The 19,417-nt window shown below is 41.1% G+C and overlaps 1 protein-coding gene across 2 annotated transcripts in view; it reads right to left on the bottom strand.

Moving 5' to 3' along the window:
* The window catches only part of PPM1L (protein phosphatase, Mg2+/Mn2+ dependent 1L), a 327,985-nt gene extending 314,699 nt beyond the window's left edge, over positions 1–13,286 (bottom strand). The window contains exon 1 of one of the 2 annotated variants that reach the window (XM_019960093.2): positions 12,124–13,286. In XM_019960093.2, coding sequence (XP_019815652.1) covers positions 12,124–12,522 — 399 coding nt within the window. In that variant the 5' untranslated portion in view covers positions 12,523–13,286. Of the gene's footprint in view, positions 1–11,207; positions 12,077–12,123 lie in introns of those variants that run through there. The other variant, XM_019960098.2, reaches the window with a different exon arrangement.
* Between the last annotated feature and the right edge of the window lie 6,131 nt (positions 13,287–19,417).

Below are 19,417 nucleotides of genomic sequence, written 5' to 3' on the forward strand. Positions count from 1 at the left end.
CCATGGCCCATTCCCAGTTGAGCCATGGAAACAATTCTAGCCTAGGAGATGTGAGCTGTAGTTTTTAGATAGGCTTTCCTCAGGCTTTAAGAATGCAGAACAGGTACAGTTTCTTTTTCACGTCTCTGGATGTAGTTATACAAAGACTTGAAGTCACTGAGCTACTGAATCAACCAACCTTGGAAACACCTAGTTCCAGGACATTTGTTACATGAGATAATAAATAAACCTAGATTTAAGCTGCTTCCACTTGAGTTCTATGTCACTTACAACCAAAAACTTCCAAATAATGCACTAGCTAGGTGTGTAGCTTGAATTTACTTCTGCTGCAGCCTAAGTCTCTGACAATGAATATGAAAGACAAAACCAGCCAATCTGTAAAACTGGAAGAGGACATTTCCTTTATTGCCCAACTGGCTCTTTAACAAAGAGGAGGTATTATTGATTATCTGGAAACATCATTCTGTCTTTGGTTGAAATTATCTTGTATCTCCTTTTTCCAAGATGAATACTTCTTCCATAAATTTGATGTACCTGTTTAATACAGGGGAAGGAGATTTCTGATTACCTTAATCTTACTGATTTATGAACGGTAACAACCTAATCCTACATTATCTCCATTGAGGCCAGACTAAAAGAAATACACTTAAACCAACAGAATGTAATTCACATATAAAGATGATTTTCCTGAGAAAGGATTATAGAGACAAAAATTCTCCAGGGACAATGTGAAATCTCCTTGATGAAAGTCTTTAAAAATAGATTATCCATGTAGCTGTGAGGCTTCAGGCACTATATTTGGATTATATGAAAATTCACTATCTCTGCCAAGCCTATCTAAAGAGAAAATTTATCTTCTTTCTAAACAGAAATTTAGAAAAACATCTGAGAGTTAAAATAAAAGAGAACTAAAAACTTCCTAATCCCAAATTCTAGGACAGTTATATTTATCATACGCATATGCAAATCAGTTCTTACAGCAAATTCAACTCATCATATTAAGGATCAAAAAGGCAAACAGTATGATCGAAATCCTACTATGTCTCAATTTCTATAAAATCCTGACAGTGTCAGTTAAGAGCCTTACTGGCTAGAAAATGTCAGTGACTAATTTAACTAAGAGTTAATCTATTTAATTAAAAAGAGAAACAAAACCACTCAGTAGATTAAAAAGAAACAGTATATATGTATCAGAATAAAATAGTTTCTATTCTCTGGCAATTCTATAATGAAGAGAATAAAAATTTCTTAACCTTTTTAGGTGTAAACTTTACCACTAATGCTAAATATAGACTGTCCTATAAAAAACACCATTTGAAATATTTAAGATTTAGAGCTTCAGGGCATTAAATCCCCATTCACATTTATAATGACCAATAACTTTGAAAAGCAAATGCAAATAAGTGTTTACTTCTCCAGGGAAGTCATAAAGTTTGCTGACATAATGTGCGATGAATAACTGGCCTTTGGCTTAGCAAACTAAGACATACAGATTATCTATCACCTGCTCACACAGAAGCAAAACAAGGATGGATGGTATGGTAAAGAATGTGAGTCTCAGAAGTCTAGTCTATTGTTATGGTGACTTTTATAGAAATTTTTAAAAGGCACCCTTTCTAGGTGATTACAGGCCCACAGATACCTAGCTTGGGAAACAGGCAGTTCCTCTGTACACACAGAAAAGGGTGTCTCTCTACCTGGCACCATTATATAGTTTACATCTTACACAATTATACACAATGGCACCAAACTTACCTTTGGGTGGTCCATCTGCAGTAGCTGACAGGAACTTCCTTGTCTTCTAGGAATGGAGGAAAATAAGTCTCATTCTTTCCTTAATAGACTCAACTACCAAAGCCCTCCCTCATTCTTAAAAAATTGGAGGCTGCTGATGTTCCATTAAATTGGGTCCCATTCTCACTAAACAGAGAAAGGGGGAAAAAAATTCCCCAGAGAGACCAAGCAAGTGAGATTTTTATAGATTTATTTTTCAGATGTAAAGTATCATATCTTCACTTTCTAAGCGTAGTATTTCATAGTACAGACCTCAACTTTATTGAAAGTTACTTTATTGAAAGTTATTAACATATCAGAATGCATGGTTTCTCTCCATATGAATATTTACTTTAAATGCTTTGTAATTTTCAAGAGAGGGCCTATAACTATAAAAGAAAGCTATAAGGGGACTACAGAGCCACTCTTATCTTTAAAATAATGTCTTCCTTTGTTTACTTAAACTTTGCCTTTGAAGATTTATATTAAAAACAGATTATCTCTATCACAAAGACTGGGCTTGAAATAAGGCCAACTATGAGAACAAAGTTTTAGGGAGCCTTCTGAGATGGAAATGCAAGACTTCGCACCTATTCAAACTAAACATACCAACTCAGTATTAAAAACAAATGAAAAAATGCTACCTTGCTCTTTAAAATTAACAATCATTTACATATTGGGAAGTTATTGATCCTCCAAAAAAAAAAAAAAAAAACTGTGCTTCAGTATAAAAGAGTATAAAAGAGAAATTATGCAAATATATACATACACAAAAACCTACATACTTATTCTAAATTCAAACCTTTGGTACTTTAGAATAAAATAAAATATAAATCATTATTATTTGTTGAGAATGCCTACAGAAGCCTTTCATGAGCTAAGAGGCAAAAATGTTAGGGATTCTCTATAGTGGGATAGAGATTCTGCCAGCAAAGAAGGGGAGTAGCTGAGAAAGACTAAGCATGAGTCACCATCTGCTCTGACTTCTGACCCCTAATTTCTTTAACTTCAGGACTTTCCCAGGTAATTATAAAATCTACCTACCAAGGTACCAGCATAGAGTTTTCAAAAACAACATGTCAAGGGACACAGGGACACAACCGTCAAAGAAGAAACTCCATCTCTTACCAACATGAGAAAACCAGGCACTGTCCACCTAACAATGCTATCTGCACTTTATTGCCCAAATTTAAGATTTGTAGAGCTTCAATTGGAAACTGACAGCACAGGCTTTGGAGGTAAATAGCTCTAAGTTTGAATCCCAGTTTCAAATCCTAGTTTCACCACTTAGGAGCTGTGGACAGTCCTTGGGCAAATTACTTAACCTCTCAGAGCCTTAATTTCTACTTATGTACGTAGATAACACAGTACCTACCTCAAAAAAGTGTCATGATCATTAAAATTTGATAATATATATAAAGTACTAAGGCCTCCCTAGTGACTCAGATGGTAAAGAATCTGCCTGCAATGCAGGAGACTAGGGTTCAATCCCTGGGTCAGGAAGATCCCCTGGAGAAGGGAATAGCTACCCACTCCAGTATTCTTGCCTCGAAAATCCCACGGACAGAGGAACCTGGAGGACTACAGTCTATGAGGTTGCCGAGAGTCAGACAGGACTGAGAGACTAACACTTTGACTTTCATAAAGTACTTTAAATACTCCCTGGAGTATTATATACATTCAATAACTGTCAACCCTTATTATTATTATTATTACCATGAATAGTGGTTTCTTCACTTCTTCTCTGATCCAGAAATCCCACTTCTGGAAATGCACCCTGGAGAAATAACCCAAACTACAGTAAAAGCACAACAATACTTATTACAACCACATTTACTGTTTACAATGGTGAAAAGTCAGAGGAATCTAAATGTATACCAATAAGGAAGCAATTAAGTAATTCATCAAATATCCAGTAAAATATTAGTCCATCACTAAAAAATACATTAGAAATATAACAAAGAATTATGGAGCAAAATAACTGAGTCTATACAAAGTGGGAAAAAAGCCAAGATGTAAAACTATATGTATATCATTATAACAATGTAAAATAATATTTTAAAAACATATAAAAGAAGATGAACAAGTAATACACCAAAATCATAATAGTGGATGTGACAGAATAATGAAATTTGGAGTGATTTTTTTTCTATACGATCATGTAGTCATACTACTTTTATAATTTTAAAGTTATTTTTAAATATGTTTAATTTGCTGCAGATTTACTTTAATATTTATTAAATAGAATTATTAAAATGGTAATAAAAATTAAACCAAAAAAATATATTACTGAAGTAGTTCAAAATCAAAATAGAAATTAGGAATAAAACAAATGCTTCAAATATTAACATCCAAATTTAAATATTACTTTTTAAAAATCTGAGTCCCTATGGAATTATGTGTTTACATTTAAACTGGACAGAGCCTGGGAAACATTTTCATCTGAGACTGGATGATATACATATTTTTAAATTTAAAATAAGTATCAGTGAAATGAAATCATTTAAGATATATAAAGATATCCTGTTGTTTTTTAGTCTTAGAAAAGCTATACCTCATAACAAAACCTAAATTATTCCTAGTAACAAAGTAAAACAGTAATAAGTGCCTATTTGAATAAATCAGATATTATATACGATGCCTATTTTCACTGTTTTAAAATGTGTCCATTTAGATAAGGTATGACAGAAATAACATTTTACAAATTGGGGTGCTAAACAGTCAACAAACATTTTATGAATCTCAGAAAATGTCTGAAGATAACCGAAAAAAATTCATAGGCAAACTCACACTATTCTCACTATTGCCCAAATTTGCTCTTCTATCAGCTGCCATCTCTCATGTCAATGGTGCCACACTGGGAAGCCTGGCAGCGGCCTTGCTACTTCAGAAGGTCTCCAATTCATCTTTCCCCCTCTTCAGCAATGACCCACACCCCAGGGTTTCCTCTTCTCTGCTCTGGCCCAGTCTTCCTCAACTGACACCACCCGCCACACACACACCCCCTTTCCATCGTATTTATTCATGGTGGTTTAGTTGCTAAGTCATGTCTGACTCTTTGCAATCCCATGTACTATAACCCGCCAGGCTTCTCTGTCCATGGGGATTCTCCAGGCAAGAATACTGCAGTGCATTGCCATTTCCTTCTCCAATCAATCCTCTATATAGATTAGAGGGATTAGGAAACCACGGATTTAAAAGCCATTCCTTTGCTCAAAAATATCTATGGTTCTCCATTATCCACAGCACATGACCCAGGCGCCTCAGCGTGGCTTTCAGTGTCAGGGCTGACAACAGTTCCAGCAGCATCTCCAGCTCCTCACCTGTTTAAACCACAAAGTCCAGGCTAAGACTCCTCAACCGCGAGCCCCAGCACAGCTGTCATTGTGTATCTTGTCATTGTAAATAATCACAATTTGTGACCAATAATGGCTCAAGTACCAAAACTGATGAATTATTTACTTTTTAAACTAAGCTAGAAAGGATTCAGGCTTATTCCTATAATATCTCCTCATTTAACTGCAACAGAAACAGGGATGGAATTTCCACTAGAACACTGTAAACTGCCTATAATTCTGGGTTCCCCATGGAGGGATGTTACACATGAAATCTTATCTGTCGCATGAGTCAGAAAGCTGTTCCCAATCAAGGCTCCTCACAGAGTGGCCTCACCAGAGGCACCTTCCACCTGAAAAGGGAACAAGCGGCCTGCCTCACTTCAAATTGTGGCCAACAACTAAACTTTAAAAGCCACCTTTCTGCTCATAACAAGCGAAGGGAGGGGGACAGAAGGACTCCAGAGGTAACCAGAGACTAAGAGAAGAACTTGTTTTAGAATCACTCTACTCCATCAAGATGAAGACAGCTTATTAGCAGGTTGGAGGCCAAGAATTTCATTTTCTGGGTTTTCCACTCGTAGCGCTGAAATGAAGTTTCTTTTTTAAACAAATATACTTAACTTTGAAAAACAGATGATCTAAAAAGCAATATAAAGTATATCATAAAATAGAAGGTATTTAAATAAAGAAGAAAATGTGTGGGCCTCTAGATCGCAGCAGATGGGGAAAGCCTGCTCTAAACAAACAGAGCCGCCTGCCTTTCTTCTCCTGTGCCTGCATTTTACATCTATGCCACTTTCACACTTTTTCTTTCACCTGTAATGTTATCTTTTCATTCTCCCTCCACCCAATCTCTGTCTACTAAAATAGGAAGATACAGTCAAATGTCAGTTCCTTTACAAAATTTTCCAGGACTCCCCAAGCTCCCTTCGTCAGGCCAACACTCTCTTGCAGGTAGTCCAACTGCATCTTGTAGTTCTGCTATTTCTTTAAAAAACTTATCTCTTCAAGTAGATGGAATGCTCCCTGAGGGCAGAGAATGTACTGATGTCTATGGGCATCACAGAGAACATAACTCTTGTTTGCCACAAGCCGCAAACTATACAGAAAACCCATGTTTAATTAAACTGAATTCCTAAACAATCTGTTCAGAAGATGCAACAAAGTCAGCACTCAGGATCCTACCTTCACCTACAAACAGCCACTGAGCACAGGACAGGGGTGGATTATTAAAGGGAAAGTGCCTCCCTCTTTGGGGGCAGAAAGGTTAATGTGCCATTGAAAGCCAAAACAATCTGACTTTTCTCTTAAACCATAAGGCATTTGTCCACACTAAATCTACAGGCTTCTAGTATGTCAATAATGTGGGAGTCCAAAATTTACTAACAGCAGCAGTAATGTCTGAAAAGCAGATCATTCATTGTGCCACTTATAATTTATTTATTTGGAACTACTATGTCTTATTTCAGAAATATCTAATGAAACACATAAACACATATACCACAAGATAAACTGGCATATCTAAAAGGAGAAAGAGAAAAATGGGACAAAAGAAAAGTAAACGTAGGAAATACAAAGTTTCCTGGGAGTAAGCCTCAGTTGATGTGCCAAATTAATAAAATTCTCCACTCTTGCTAGAGGTAGGTCAGGGGTTTGGCTCTAACACTTCTGGCAGCCAACAAACACAAGATAAGCCAATCATGATTCAGCATCCTTTTGATAAAAACAAAGGGCACTCAGTGAACTCTCCCTCCCTTGGTCCTTATCAAGAGAATACTATCTAAGGTAACAAAGTCCTCAATGACATCCTGCAGTTGGTCTGCCAAAACATTTTGGAAGACCATCCTTCATACTAATCCTCACAGGCAAATGCCAGCACACGCATCAGTAAATACAAAATGACAGAGAAGAAGGTGATCAGGGCAACCGAGGTACACTGCTCCCTGCAGGTCTAGATCTATCAGAAACAGATTTTATTCTATCTAGACTAAATCTAAAATCCAGAGGTTTCAGGCATCCAACTCTCTTTGAAATTATAAACAAAACTTGATGCTCATTTCCATTTTTCTGGGGGATATGTCTATAGTTTCATAACATCTTCAAAGAGAAGCATGACTTAAGAAAAGTTAAGAATCACTGATCTAAAGAACCAGACTGTATATATCCTTCAGGCAACCCTTCGTAAGCAGTTTTTCTTCTGAGCTTCTAAGTGCTAAGCCTCAAGACTATAGCTTCTGACAAGCATCTGAAGTATAGCTTCTCTCTGAAGTTATGTGTAGAACTCTAAGCTTAAACCACTGGCCAAATTGTGTGTTAGTTGTATGATACAATGATACATGACTTTGAATACAGTAATGCCCATAAGCATACAGAGTACATAACAATTATTTCTCTACATAGTTTCAGCCGTGAACATTGAAAAAAGTGCCTCAAAGGATCAGTGGTATTTCTTCTAGTTAATATAAAAAGTTTAAAAACAAAAAACACCTTTTGCCTGTGAATAAAAATTACAGATAAGTGCCAAAAACAATTTTCCTAGATAAACAGTATTTTATAATCTTAACCTTTCCACATTCGTTGATACAATCTACACTTTTTTTTTCCTTTTTGTTGCTTTAATTTGCATTATACAGCAAAACAGTCATTGCCTTGACTTCAGACACACACACAGAGTCAACCATCTACCCATAGTATGGTGGTCAGAACGTCTCAAGGGCCCAAGGGCATCAAGTGAGGAAGCCGGCCCATAGCAACTCTAAAAAAAAAAAAATGGCTCATTACGATAGCATCCATCTAGAAGCCACAGCCATTCTGGGTCTGGTCCTCAGTATAACAAGTCCAGAGACATAGCTTTGTCAAAAATAAATAGTGAATAGACTCAAGAGAACTAACTCATGTTAACTTAACTCATAAGAGGCTAAAGTACAAATCAGAATACCAATTTACCAATTAATCATAAAGAATATTCCTTTTTACTCATCAGAAAATTTTCACCTGAAGTCTGGATGCTACTTCCCCAATGCTGCTGCTGCTGCTAAGTCGCTTCAGTCGTGTCCGACTCTGTGCGACCCCAGAGACGGCAGCCCACCAGGATCCCCTGTCCCTGGGATTCTCCAGGCAAGAACACTGGACTGGGTTGCTATTTCCTTCTCCAGTGCATGAAAGTGAAAATTGAAAGTGAAGTCGCTCAGTCACGTCTGACTCTTCGCGACCCCATGGATTGCAGCCTACCAGGCTCCTCCGTCCATGGGATTTTCCAGGCAAGAGTACTGGAGTGGGGTGCCATTGCCTTCTCCGTCCCTAATGCTAGGATACCTGAAATTCTAAATAAATAATTGGTTCACCAAAAGTTCGAACAAGCAGTGCTAGAGAGTTTGGTAGATACCTAATGAATTATCTATTTCCAATATACTACTTTCTAGTGATCAAAGTTGTGGCTTTCATGGGTAGAGTCTCTTTTCTTCTGTTGAATACTGTTGCCCCAATACTGCGGACTTCTTGGTCTCTAAGCCTTCTTCTTCCACATCCTTCTACCCATCAAGTATTTTTCTGGATAGGCTATTAAATAACTGATGAAGGTGAACCTCACATGCATTATTATCCATAGTTTTCAGACTAAAAACTCCCAGATAAAGTTGCTTAAGCAAACTTGCCCGAGGTCACAGACAGTTTAAAGCAGAGCGCAGACTGAAAACCTATACATTTAACCTTGCAGTAAATACAGCTTCAGGGTGTCTTTCCCAGGGCCTCTGACCTCCCAATTTGATTAAAATGACAATGTTCCAATAAGACCCTAACTATAACCACAGTTCAGTTCAGTTCAGTCGCTCAGTCTGTCCGACTCTGCGACCCCATGAATCGCAGCACGCCAGGCCTCCCTGTACATCACCAACTCCCGGATAACCGCAAGCACACCATAACTATAATTTCTGGTATACAAGTCTATCTCTCTTACCAAATTGAAACTCTTTGAGGAAAGGAATTGTATCTCATTCATCAGTGTATCCCTAATATGATATCTATTTACCTAGGTAAATATGCAAATAAATTTGTCCACTGGTTTAATATAAAGATTATCAAACTGAAGGCCTTGAATAAGCCATGCAGTCTTAGGAAAGTCACAGCTTCTCCTGCCATCGGTAAACATATCATCTAAAAAACAGAATGAAACAGATATACAAGGTGGCTGAGGTTCTTTCCATATCTAAAAGCACTACCATTGAAGACGGGTCCTGATTTTTAGCAGCCTATCTTATTAGTCTGAATTATTATAAATAAATTAAATTCCTCATTTATCTTCCATACTACACTACCGACAACACATAGTTATATACACAGAGTTCAGAAAAAGCTTCCTCTTTTCTGATAGGTGATAACCATCATCTGCACCAAAATCAAACAGTGGCACCCTCCTCTGGTGAATATTAAAGGAGTTAAACCACACAAAAGACAAGATTTAGATGGTGGGATTTTCTTTGAATGAAAGAAAAAGCAAAAGAGAAGCTACCTAATATTATTTGCCATCACATTCCCAATAGCTATTAAATAGCTCCTTTTTATAAGTTTATTTTGTCCTAAAACAAAGCCAAAATGAATGAACTGGCTACAGTCTGTACAATGTCATACAGAGAACAATTATTCTACTTTTCAGTGTACTGATAATACTTATTATTTTGCAAACAGCAAACTTTTTAATGTAAGGCACAATGAAACTCATTTCATAGTCTGGCTAACGATGATCTCCTTTATTATTTAAAAATTTAATGAAAAGCCTTATACAGGTAAAATACTTCCAATTAAATAGAAGCATTTATTATGGCCCTTTTCTGACTGATACATCTACCAGAAGATAATACTGAATTTTTCAACCTGAAATCTGTTGGAGTCTTCAACACATAAGTTTTAGAATATCGACTTGGAAGAAAAGTTTAAAACACCCCATTTACTTACATGTTCAAACATAACAATCCAGCACACCCAGACAAGCACAGCCCAGAGTTTCACAACATTAATACTACATCCAGACCTTTAAATTAATAAAAACTGTACTTTCTAAGACAAGAATCAGACCTGCCAACAATTTTCATGTAAAAGTATGTAATAAACATAATCTTTATTAAATGATTTATAAGAATCGAGGAACAGTGGAAACCTACATTACCATATGTAAAATAGATAGCCAATGGGAATTTGCTGTATGACTCAGGGAACTCCAACCAGGGCTCTGTAACTACCTAGAGGGGTGGGATGGGGAGGTAGGTGGGAGGGAGGCTCAAGAAGGAGGGGACATATGTATACCTATGGCTGATTCATGTTGACGTTTGGCAGAAACCAACACAATAGTGTAAATCGATTATTCTTCAATTAAAACAAATAAATGTAAAACATTTTTTTTAAAGACATAAAATGAAAATATAGACATTCTCACTCAAACCAGGAAACAAATCAGTCATGATATTGGCAACCTCCTCCTTCAGATATGTTTTTACCCAAGTACACACTGGCCCTTCCCTCAATTAACTTCACATCTTGGCCCTTAGTTAACTCCACACCTTTCACCCACTCAAAGGAAAAGAACCCCAAGCTATATAAGAGGCTACAAAATTACAATCCGTCAGAAAACTTCGTTTTGAAACACAGAACACAGAAAGGCTAGGGTGGATGAAAAATCGCAAAAATTTATTTCAGTTCTACCAAATAAACTTTCCAACTATTAGTAAGTTGTCATTCCTGGCAAAGTTGGTTCTACCAGGCAGTTAGATGCAGTATGTTGTAAAGATTAGCAGAGTGGTGGCTGAAGTGACTTGGTACCAAAAGAGACAACCAACTGAGAGCTCTCTCAGTGTTCACCAAAAACAAAGAACAAGCTTGAAAGAGAATTCCCGCTACAGCCCACCCAGAGACCATAAAATGAGGGGAGGGTTGGATGGGAGTATGGGGTGGAGGGGAGTGATGAAGAAGGGGTGGCAAAGGTGGGGGGAGGGGCGGGGATATGAGTAAGAAAGTACGCTTAAAAAAGAAAGTGTGCAGCAATGAAACACCATTCCAAACTGCCAGATTTAGAGATGGGGTGGCTGAACCACGTTTACCACTCACTTCGCCTGGGCCGATGCCCAAGGACCAATGCCAATTCTCGCTCCGACCTCCAGGAAATCTGAGCCCCGGCAAGCAATCAGGATGCCGCAGAAATGCTGGAAAAGGACCTGAACCTCTAACGTCATCTCTCGCTCCCGCATGAACGCCCGAATAAAAGAATTTAGAAGCAAGGAGACGTCTCCGTCCCACGCCGGCTAGGGGAATTTCGCAGAGATGAAATCTGGGCATCGCTACCTCTGCGGGCTTTGCCACCTCTTCTAAAGCCAGAGGGACCTCGGTCCCGCGCCTCGATCCAGCTAAAAGCGGCCCGCCAGCTAAGCGCCGCTGTCAAGTGGCCGGATTGCACATGCAAAGTTAATGGAATTGGGAAGGAGCCCAGCGCTGCCCCTTCGGGTTACTCCTCTGGGAGAAGGACATGGAAAGGAATCACAGCTTCCTCCATCCTCACTAAGCACTCACTGACTCGTATCTGCAGATGTTATCTTTTTCCTAACAAGAATCAAAGATACTTTATTCCTTCTTTGTGCCTAGTTCGGGTTCCAACCCATAACAGGGGCGCTGAGGCCCTGGACCAAAGTTAGACAGTAGAAACCATTAACTCTCCCAGGAAAACTAGCACAGTCATTTGCTGCGTTCTGGCCTTGAAAAACTTCATAAATTATGAGGCACGAAATAGGTTATAGATTACCCTCCCTCCCTCGCATAGGACCCTCTGTACAAAAGGTCTGGATCCGGAAGTGTTTTTGACAACTTGGTCATATTTGGAACCAGTGGCTCGGTCCAACCCACCACCAGGTAGGTCATCACCACGCCCCTCGCACCCAGTCCTACCGGCTGCGCACACAACGTCCTGTAGTTCACACACACACACACACACACACACACACACACACTCAAAGTCTCAGAGAATTCCTACCTCGCCCCCGTGCCCGTCGAAGATCCCGAAGATAGAGGGGTGCGTCTTGTTGGCTAGGTCCGTAAGAACTTCGAAACGGTCCTCCATGTGGTCTCTCCGACCCTGGATGGAATACACCGCCACATTGTGGCTCTTGAACTCCCAGGTCTTGGAGAACTCAGCCTCCAGCACGTCGAGCCCCCCTAGTCGATCGTTCTGCATGATCTCGGCCACCTTGCCCTTCACCATCTTCACGGCGTCCCGGCTGGATTTGACGATAGTCTTCACCTCGTCCGTGTGGAAGAAGTAACTCCACAGCGCCAGGCTGATGCACAGCAGGAACAGCGTCTCGGGTCTCAGCAAGAAGTAGCGCATGATGCGACCCAGGAGAGATAGCAAAGTCATTGTATCCTCTATCATTTATTATCGCTAGAGCCCTAACCACCAGCAGCGACGCGCGCCCCGAAGGCTGGCTGGGTCCCGGAGCACTGCGGGGACAGCCCGCGGGGAGGGAGGCGGAGCAGCAGCCGAGGGTAGGCGGGGGGAGGAGGCTCACGGAGCCGGGCGGGAGGCAAACGATCCGGCAGCTCCGAGCCGGTCCGACGAACAGAGGCAGTTTCCCTTTTGTCTCCCGGCCTCGGCGGCCCGGAGGCTAGCGCCCTGCGTACCGGCGCCGGTGCCCGCCGCCAGCTACCCCTCCCTACGCCCCTTTGTGAGGCGGCGGCTGCGGCGGCCGAGACGCCAGCGGTGGCAGAGCAGCCGCGGGTGCCGGGGCTGGACGAGAGAAATCAAGTTTAAGTTGAAACGGGCGGGTCTGCGGCGGTGGGCTGGAGAGTTTCTGGGCGCCGGCGCCCGCGCGGCCCCTCGGCTGGGGCCCCTCGCCCCTCCCGGGAGCGATCTGCAGGTGAGGAAGCGCGAGGCAAGAGAGCCCCGCAGACGAGGGATGCACGTCCCCTTGGTCGCCGCCGCAGGGGAGCGCACAGCGGGCCAATCGCTCCGAGTCCTTCAGACAAGCCGGAGGGGCCTCAGAGAATAAAACTTTAGCGGGAGCCTGGGCAGAGGCGGGGATACCTGGAGCCGGGGACGCAGCAAGAACGGCGCGGAGCCGCAGGCGGCCGGCCGGGCTCTGCCTGCCTCTCCCCAGCACCTCCCAGCTGCGCTCGGCTCGGCTCGCGCGCTCCCTCCTCGCGCCGCCGCTCGCGCTCGCCCCGCCCCGCGCGCGCTCGCCCCGCCCCGCCTCGCTCCGCCCCCTGAGCCGGGACTAGAGACCTGGAGGTGCTCGCGCCGAGCTGTCAAAGGCCGAGGCTTCTCAGCCTGGCGCGCTTGCAGCTGCGGGAGGTCCGGACGAACCGAAGGGGAGGGAAGGGGTGCGTCTGCAACGGAGCTCGAGTGGATGGTCTTGTGTGCCTCCTGTGCGAGCTCTCAGGACAACATAAAACTGACCCTGGTGGTCTGATCGGTGGTTTTCTGGGAGCCACGGCTACCGGCTGGAAAGCAGAGGGTAGCACTTGAGCGTCCCCCCCTCTGGCTGGAGGCATGGTAGTGCGGTCTCCGCATTGCCAGGCATAAGGCAAGCGAGAAGGGACGCACTTCTTGCTCGCAAAGCAAGGCAGAGAGGCTCGGACCCTTGGTTTTCTGTGACAGAGGCCTACCAGGATCTCCCGAGAGTCTGAGAGAGATCGTCCGACCTAAAAGGCTTCTCTCGAAGAGAAAAGATCGAAAACAGCAAGATATGAGGATTCAGGGCCACGTGGGAGTACGTTCTGATAATAACCTCGGGAGGGTTAAGGATGGGCTGGCCCCTCTGCGAGCCGCAGCCACTGGAGTGGGGACTTAGCCATGAAGGCCTTTCCGGGGTCGCAACCCTTCCACAAAAAGACACAGAGTCAGCTAGAATACGGAAACAAGGGAGCCTGAAAAGAAAATATTGTGTTGCTACCCCTGTCCAGGAAGACGAGTGCTGATCTGCAGCTTCCAGTCCGCTGGAGAATAGAAGCTGTCTTATTCCCAACCCAGCCAGAGGCTGTCTCCGAAAGCACTCCTGACTTAGAGTGATCCCGACTACGTTTTAAAAAAATAAAAGGAGTAAAACACAGGAGGAAAATACACCAAAATGTTAACGATGATTAACTACAGTAATAAATTGTATGTGGTTTTCGTTTTCTGATTTGAACTTGTGTCTGCTTTCTACAACTTTTCCAACGATTTTACAAATGGCATAGATTGCCATCTTAACCCGAAAAAAAAGGAAACTTTGACATTTCAATGACATATACAACATGATCTCAATTATATACATATGCATAGAAAAGGAAGGAAATGAGAAGAATTGTTAACATTGTTCTAATTTTGACAGCTCAGATTTGGTCTCCTGTTCTAATTTGCACTTTATGGTATTTTCCACATGATAAATAGAGAAAATAAGCAGTTTAGAAATGAATGAGATCATTCTGTTCAAAAGTCATAAATCGTGAAATTCGAAAATGAGATAATGAATTCAAAAGCCTTCAGGAACTCTAAAGCAAAGGTAATACATTAGTGTTATAATGCAAATAAGTTTATAATATTTCTTGCTCTAAATTAGCAAATGGATTTAGTGTGCACTATCAGTCTCTCTGTACATGAATCTATTTCTCTGTGGCAAAGGCAACTTGCAGGTAAGTTGATCAAGACTTCAAAACTACAAGCCAAACCAGGTACCAGGGAAAAAAATTCCAAACCTAGGAGTCCATCCAACCTGTCCATAACACTACTACATTGATGACAGCAGCAGACATTCATGGGAGGCATACCTAAACAAAGAAGAGAAACGACTGCACTGGTCTCTCTGGAGGTTAAATAGCAAAAGGAGGATTTGACTTGATTACAAATGTAGATATCCTGCAGGTTCTGTGGAGGTTTTTCATGACATTTACATCTAAGTAGTTCTTGTGTGCATTCATTTGTGTGTAAATCAATAAAGTGATTTTTCAAGTGGACCCTAAAGGCATTTTCTTATTTCTATTAAGAAATTAATCTAGTTTACAGGGTGATTTTTTAAATGCCCTAAGTAAGCTTTTTGTTAATTTACTGTGAATTTTTTAATTTTTATAAAACCATTGTTTATTGTATGACAGATCTGAGAAACTTTATGAAATTATATTTGAAATTTATGTCTTTTAAAAATTTTTATTGGTATATAGCTGATAAGTCGGAGAAGGCGATGGCACCCCACGCCAGTACTCTTGCCTGGAAAATCCCATGGACGGAGGGGCCTGGTGGGCTGCAGTCCACGAGGTCACTAGGAGTCGGACACGACTGAGCGACTTCACTTTATTTTTTCACTTTCATGCATTGGAGAAGGAAATGGCAACCCACTCCAGTGCTCTTGCCTTGAGAATCCCAGGGACAGGGAAGCCTGGTGGGCTGCGGTCTATGGGGTCACACAGAGTCGGACACGACTGAAGCGACTTAGCAGCAGCAGCAGCAGCAGCTGATAAGTTGCGTTAGTTTCAGGTGTACAACAAATTGAATCAGTTATATGTATACATCTATCCACTCTTTTTAAGATTCTTCTCTCACATAGGTTGTTACAGAGTATTGAGTAGAGTTCCCTGTGCTATACACTGGGTCTTTTTTAGTTATCTATTTTATATATAGTGGTTGGGAAGATCCCCTGGAGGAAGGCATGGCATCACCCTCCAGTATTCTAGCCTGGAGAATCCCCATGGACAGAGGAGCCTGGGGGGCTACAGTCCGTAGGGTCACAAAGAGTCGGATACAACTGAGCGACTAAGCACACATGGTGTGTATATATCTACCCCAATCCCTCAATTTATCCCTTCCCCTGTGAATTTTAATATATATGAAAAATAAATAAGATCTTTCTCTAGTGACAAACTTTAGCTTATTACTTGAGATTATAAAGGTTTTTAATGTGCATCAACTTATTGCCATTCTCATAACAATTCTATGAAGAAGATAGAACAGCTACTATCTCTGTTTATAAATACAAGGAAGGTGAGGCACAAAGATACTAAATAAATGTCACAATTCAGCAAATATGAAACTGGAAACTCAAACTCAGTTCTTCTGACCACCAATTCAGTACCCTAACATCCATTGATTGCTCAATGACACTGAGATGATAAGTCTAATTTTTATACTTCTCTATATTGTCAAGATTGCCAGGAGAAATATCAATAACCTCAGATATGCAGATGACACCACCCTTATGGCAGAAAGTGAAGAGGAACTCAAAAGCCTCTTGATGAAAGTGAAAGTGGAGAGTGAAAAAGTTGGCTTAAAGCTCAACATTCAGAAAACCAAGATCATGGCATCCGGTCCCATCACTTCATGGGAAATAGATGGGGAAACAGTGGAAACAGTGTCACACTTTATTTTTCTGGACTCCAAAATCACTGCAGATGGTGACTGTAGCCATGAAATTAAAAACGCTTACTCCTTGGAAGGAAAGTTATGACCAACCTAGATAGCATATTCAAAAGCAGAGACATTACTTTGCCAACAAAGGTCCATCTAGTCAAGGCTATGGTTTTTCCTGTGGTCATGTATGGATGTGAGAGTTGGACTGTGAAGAAGGCTGAGCACCAAAGAATTGATGCTTTTGAACTGTGGTGTTGGAGAAGACTCTTGAGAGTCCCTTGGACTGCAAGGAGATCCAACCAGTCCATTCTGAAGGAGATCAGCCCTGGGATTTCTTTGGAAGGAATGATGCTAAAGCTGAAACTCCAGTACTTTGGCCACCTCATGCGAAGAGCTGACTCATTGGAAAAGACTCTGATGCTGGGAGGGATTGGGGGCAGGAGGAGAAGGGGACAACAGAGGATGAGATGGCTGGATGGCATCACTGACTCAATGGACGTGAGTCTGAGTGAACTCCGGGAGCTGGTGATGGACAGGGAGGCCTGGCGTGCTGTGATTCATGGGGTCGCAAAGAGTCGGACACAACTGAGCGACCGAACTAAACTGAACTGGGTAACATTTCTGTAGATCTCTGTTATAGAATCTCAAAAAGAATACACAGGTTCTTTTTCCACAATTCGGACTTAAACATTCAGGATAAGCACTGCACTAAGAGTATTTACTTCACCCATCAAGAATATTTGTGGGGCAGAGCACAAGTGCAAGTGAACTGTCCTTTGTGTTAATGTAGAAGTCTCAAGATTTGTTACTAAAGCAAAATGCTATCTGAATTTCACAGAGAAGAAGAGTACCATAGAACGTACATTATACAAATACTTCACCATTAAAGTGACATAGTAATGAACAGAAAGCTAATTGCAACCTAGGCTTTCATGAGATACAATAATAGTGATAAATTGGTCCCAGGTAAATACCATTTTCAACTATGCAATTAACTCATGTCAACCTTGCAAGTTTATAAAGAACATAAAATATGGTGTATTCTCAGAGGGGGGAAAAAGAGTTGTAGCTCTTATGTTTAAGAATTCTTTAAAACAGAGCTTGATAAATCTATTTCTTAATGTGATGTTGATTCATGATGTCCTTATTTCTTTTTGTTTTTGCCACCTATTATAAAATTATAAAAATCAAATATATCAGCTAACCCTCTGAACAATGAATGTAATAGAAATTTTCTGAAATCAAATTTAAATGAAACTTTTATAGACAGAGAAATTCTCCACACATCTCAAAATTTCCCAGTTATCAGTTTGATTTGTATTCTTAAATTATTCCTGCCATATGCATATAAATATATACAGAGTATTAAGGACCTTCTTACTATTATTCCATCAATATGCATCTGTATATGTATAACCTTTTAAACTAGACATACAAAAGAGTGTGTCAGCTATAAATCTGCACTTCCCATCTACTTCTACAAGGATTAGCTCATGTGCTGCTCAGTTGCTGACCCTCAGCACCTCCTGAAAGGAGCTGGGGTGGGGGGTGACTGCCAGGACAGGAATTCAGATAGTTAGATATTTTAAGGAGCCGATTTTATGAGCCCAATTCTTGTATCTCCTCATATCTAGAAAAACACTAAAATCCTTCATGGTGATCACTGTTCCTTGTGACTAGCAGAAAACATCATGAGACTAGCAGAAACTTTCTGGAAAAAATACAGGCTTGAATGCACATATTCCCCCTTCACCAAAACCACATATATGCTGACTTTCCTCCCTATCTCTTTAGAACAGTTTCTATCTGAGCTGCTGTCTCCCAGGCAGCCATCCTCATTTTGCCCCAAATAAAACTTATTTTGCAACTCTCACATTGTGCATTTTTTTAAGTCGACAAGTGGGTGAAAATATAGTTGTGAACCACAACCATGAGTACTCTATGCATAAACCTGACCTAAAAACTGACCAAGCTTTGACCAACATAACAAGCTCTTTCCCTATCCTACCTCCCTGCCTGTCCTCCACAGGTAGCTAGCCACTAGCCCGAATTTTGTGTTTTATCATCCCCTTGTCTGTACCCCAAATAATATATTTTTTAGTTTTGCTTGGCTATGGTTTTTCCAGTGGTTATGTATGGATGTGAGAGTTGGACTGTGAAGAAAGCTGAGCGCCAAAGAATGGATGCTTTTGAACTGTGGTATTGGAGAAGACTCTTGAGAGTCGCTTGGACTGCAAGGAGATCCAACCAGTCCATTCTGGAGTAGATCAGCCCTGGGATTTCTTTGGAAGGAATGATGCTAAAGCTGAAACTCCAGTACTTTGGCCACCTCATGCGAAGAGTTGACTCATTGGAAAAGACTCTGATGCTGGGAGGGATTGGGGGCAGGAGGAGAAGGGGATGACAGAGGATGAGATGGCTGGATGGCATCACTGACTCGATGGACATAAGTCTGGGTGAACTCCAGGTGTTGGTGATGGACGGGAAGCCTGGAGTGCTGCGATTCATGGGGTCGCAAAGAGTCGGACACGACTGAGTGACTGGACTGAACTGAACTGAAAGGGTATCTTACTTATGTACAGTCCTCTGGTACTTGTTTTTTCACTCAGTATTATATTTCTAGATCATTCCACATTATTACATATAGTTCAATCATGTCACTGCTATATAATATCCTACCATGTGACCAATCTATAATTTATGTGTTCATTTCTCTGGACATGTGAGTTCTAGTTCTTTGCTATCATGATCAATGATTTCATGAGTTATTTTGTGTTAGCTCGGTGCATATGTGCAAAAGTTTCTCTGGGGTGTATAACTAAGAATTAAACTGCTGAATAGTTGGGAATGAAAAATGTTCAACTTTACAATTTAGAGGCAAACTGTATTTGAAAATGTATTGTTCTTGGATCAAAGCACCTTAATATAAAGGACATTATTATAAATTCTA

This window comes from Bos indicus, chromosome 1 (assembly GCF_029378745.1).
Source record: "Bos indicus isolate NIAB-ARS_2022 breed Sahiwal x Tharparkar chromosome 1, NIAB-ARS_B.indTharparkar_mat_pri_1.0, whole genome shotgun sequence".
NCBI lineage: Eukaryota > Metazoa > Chordata > Mammalia > Artiodactyla > Bovidae > Bos > Bos indicus.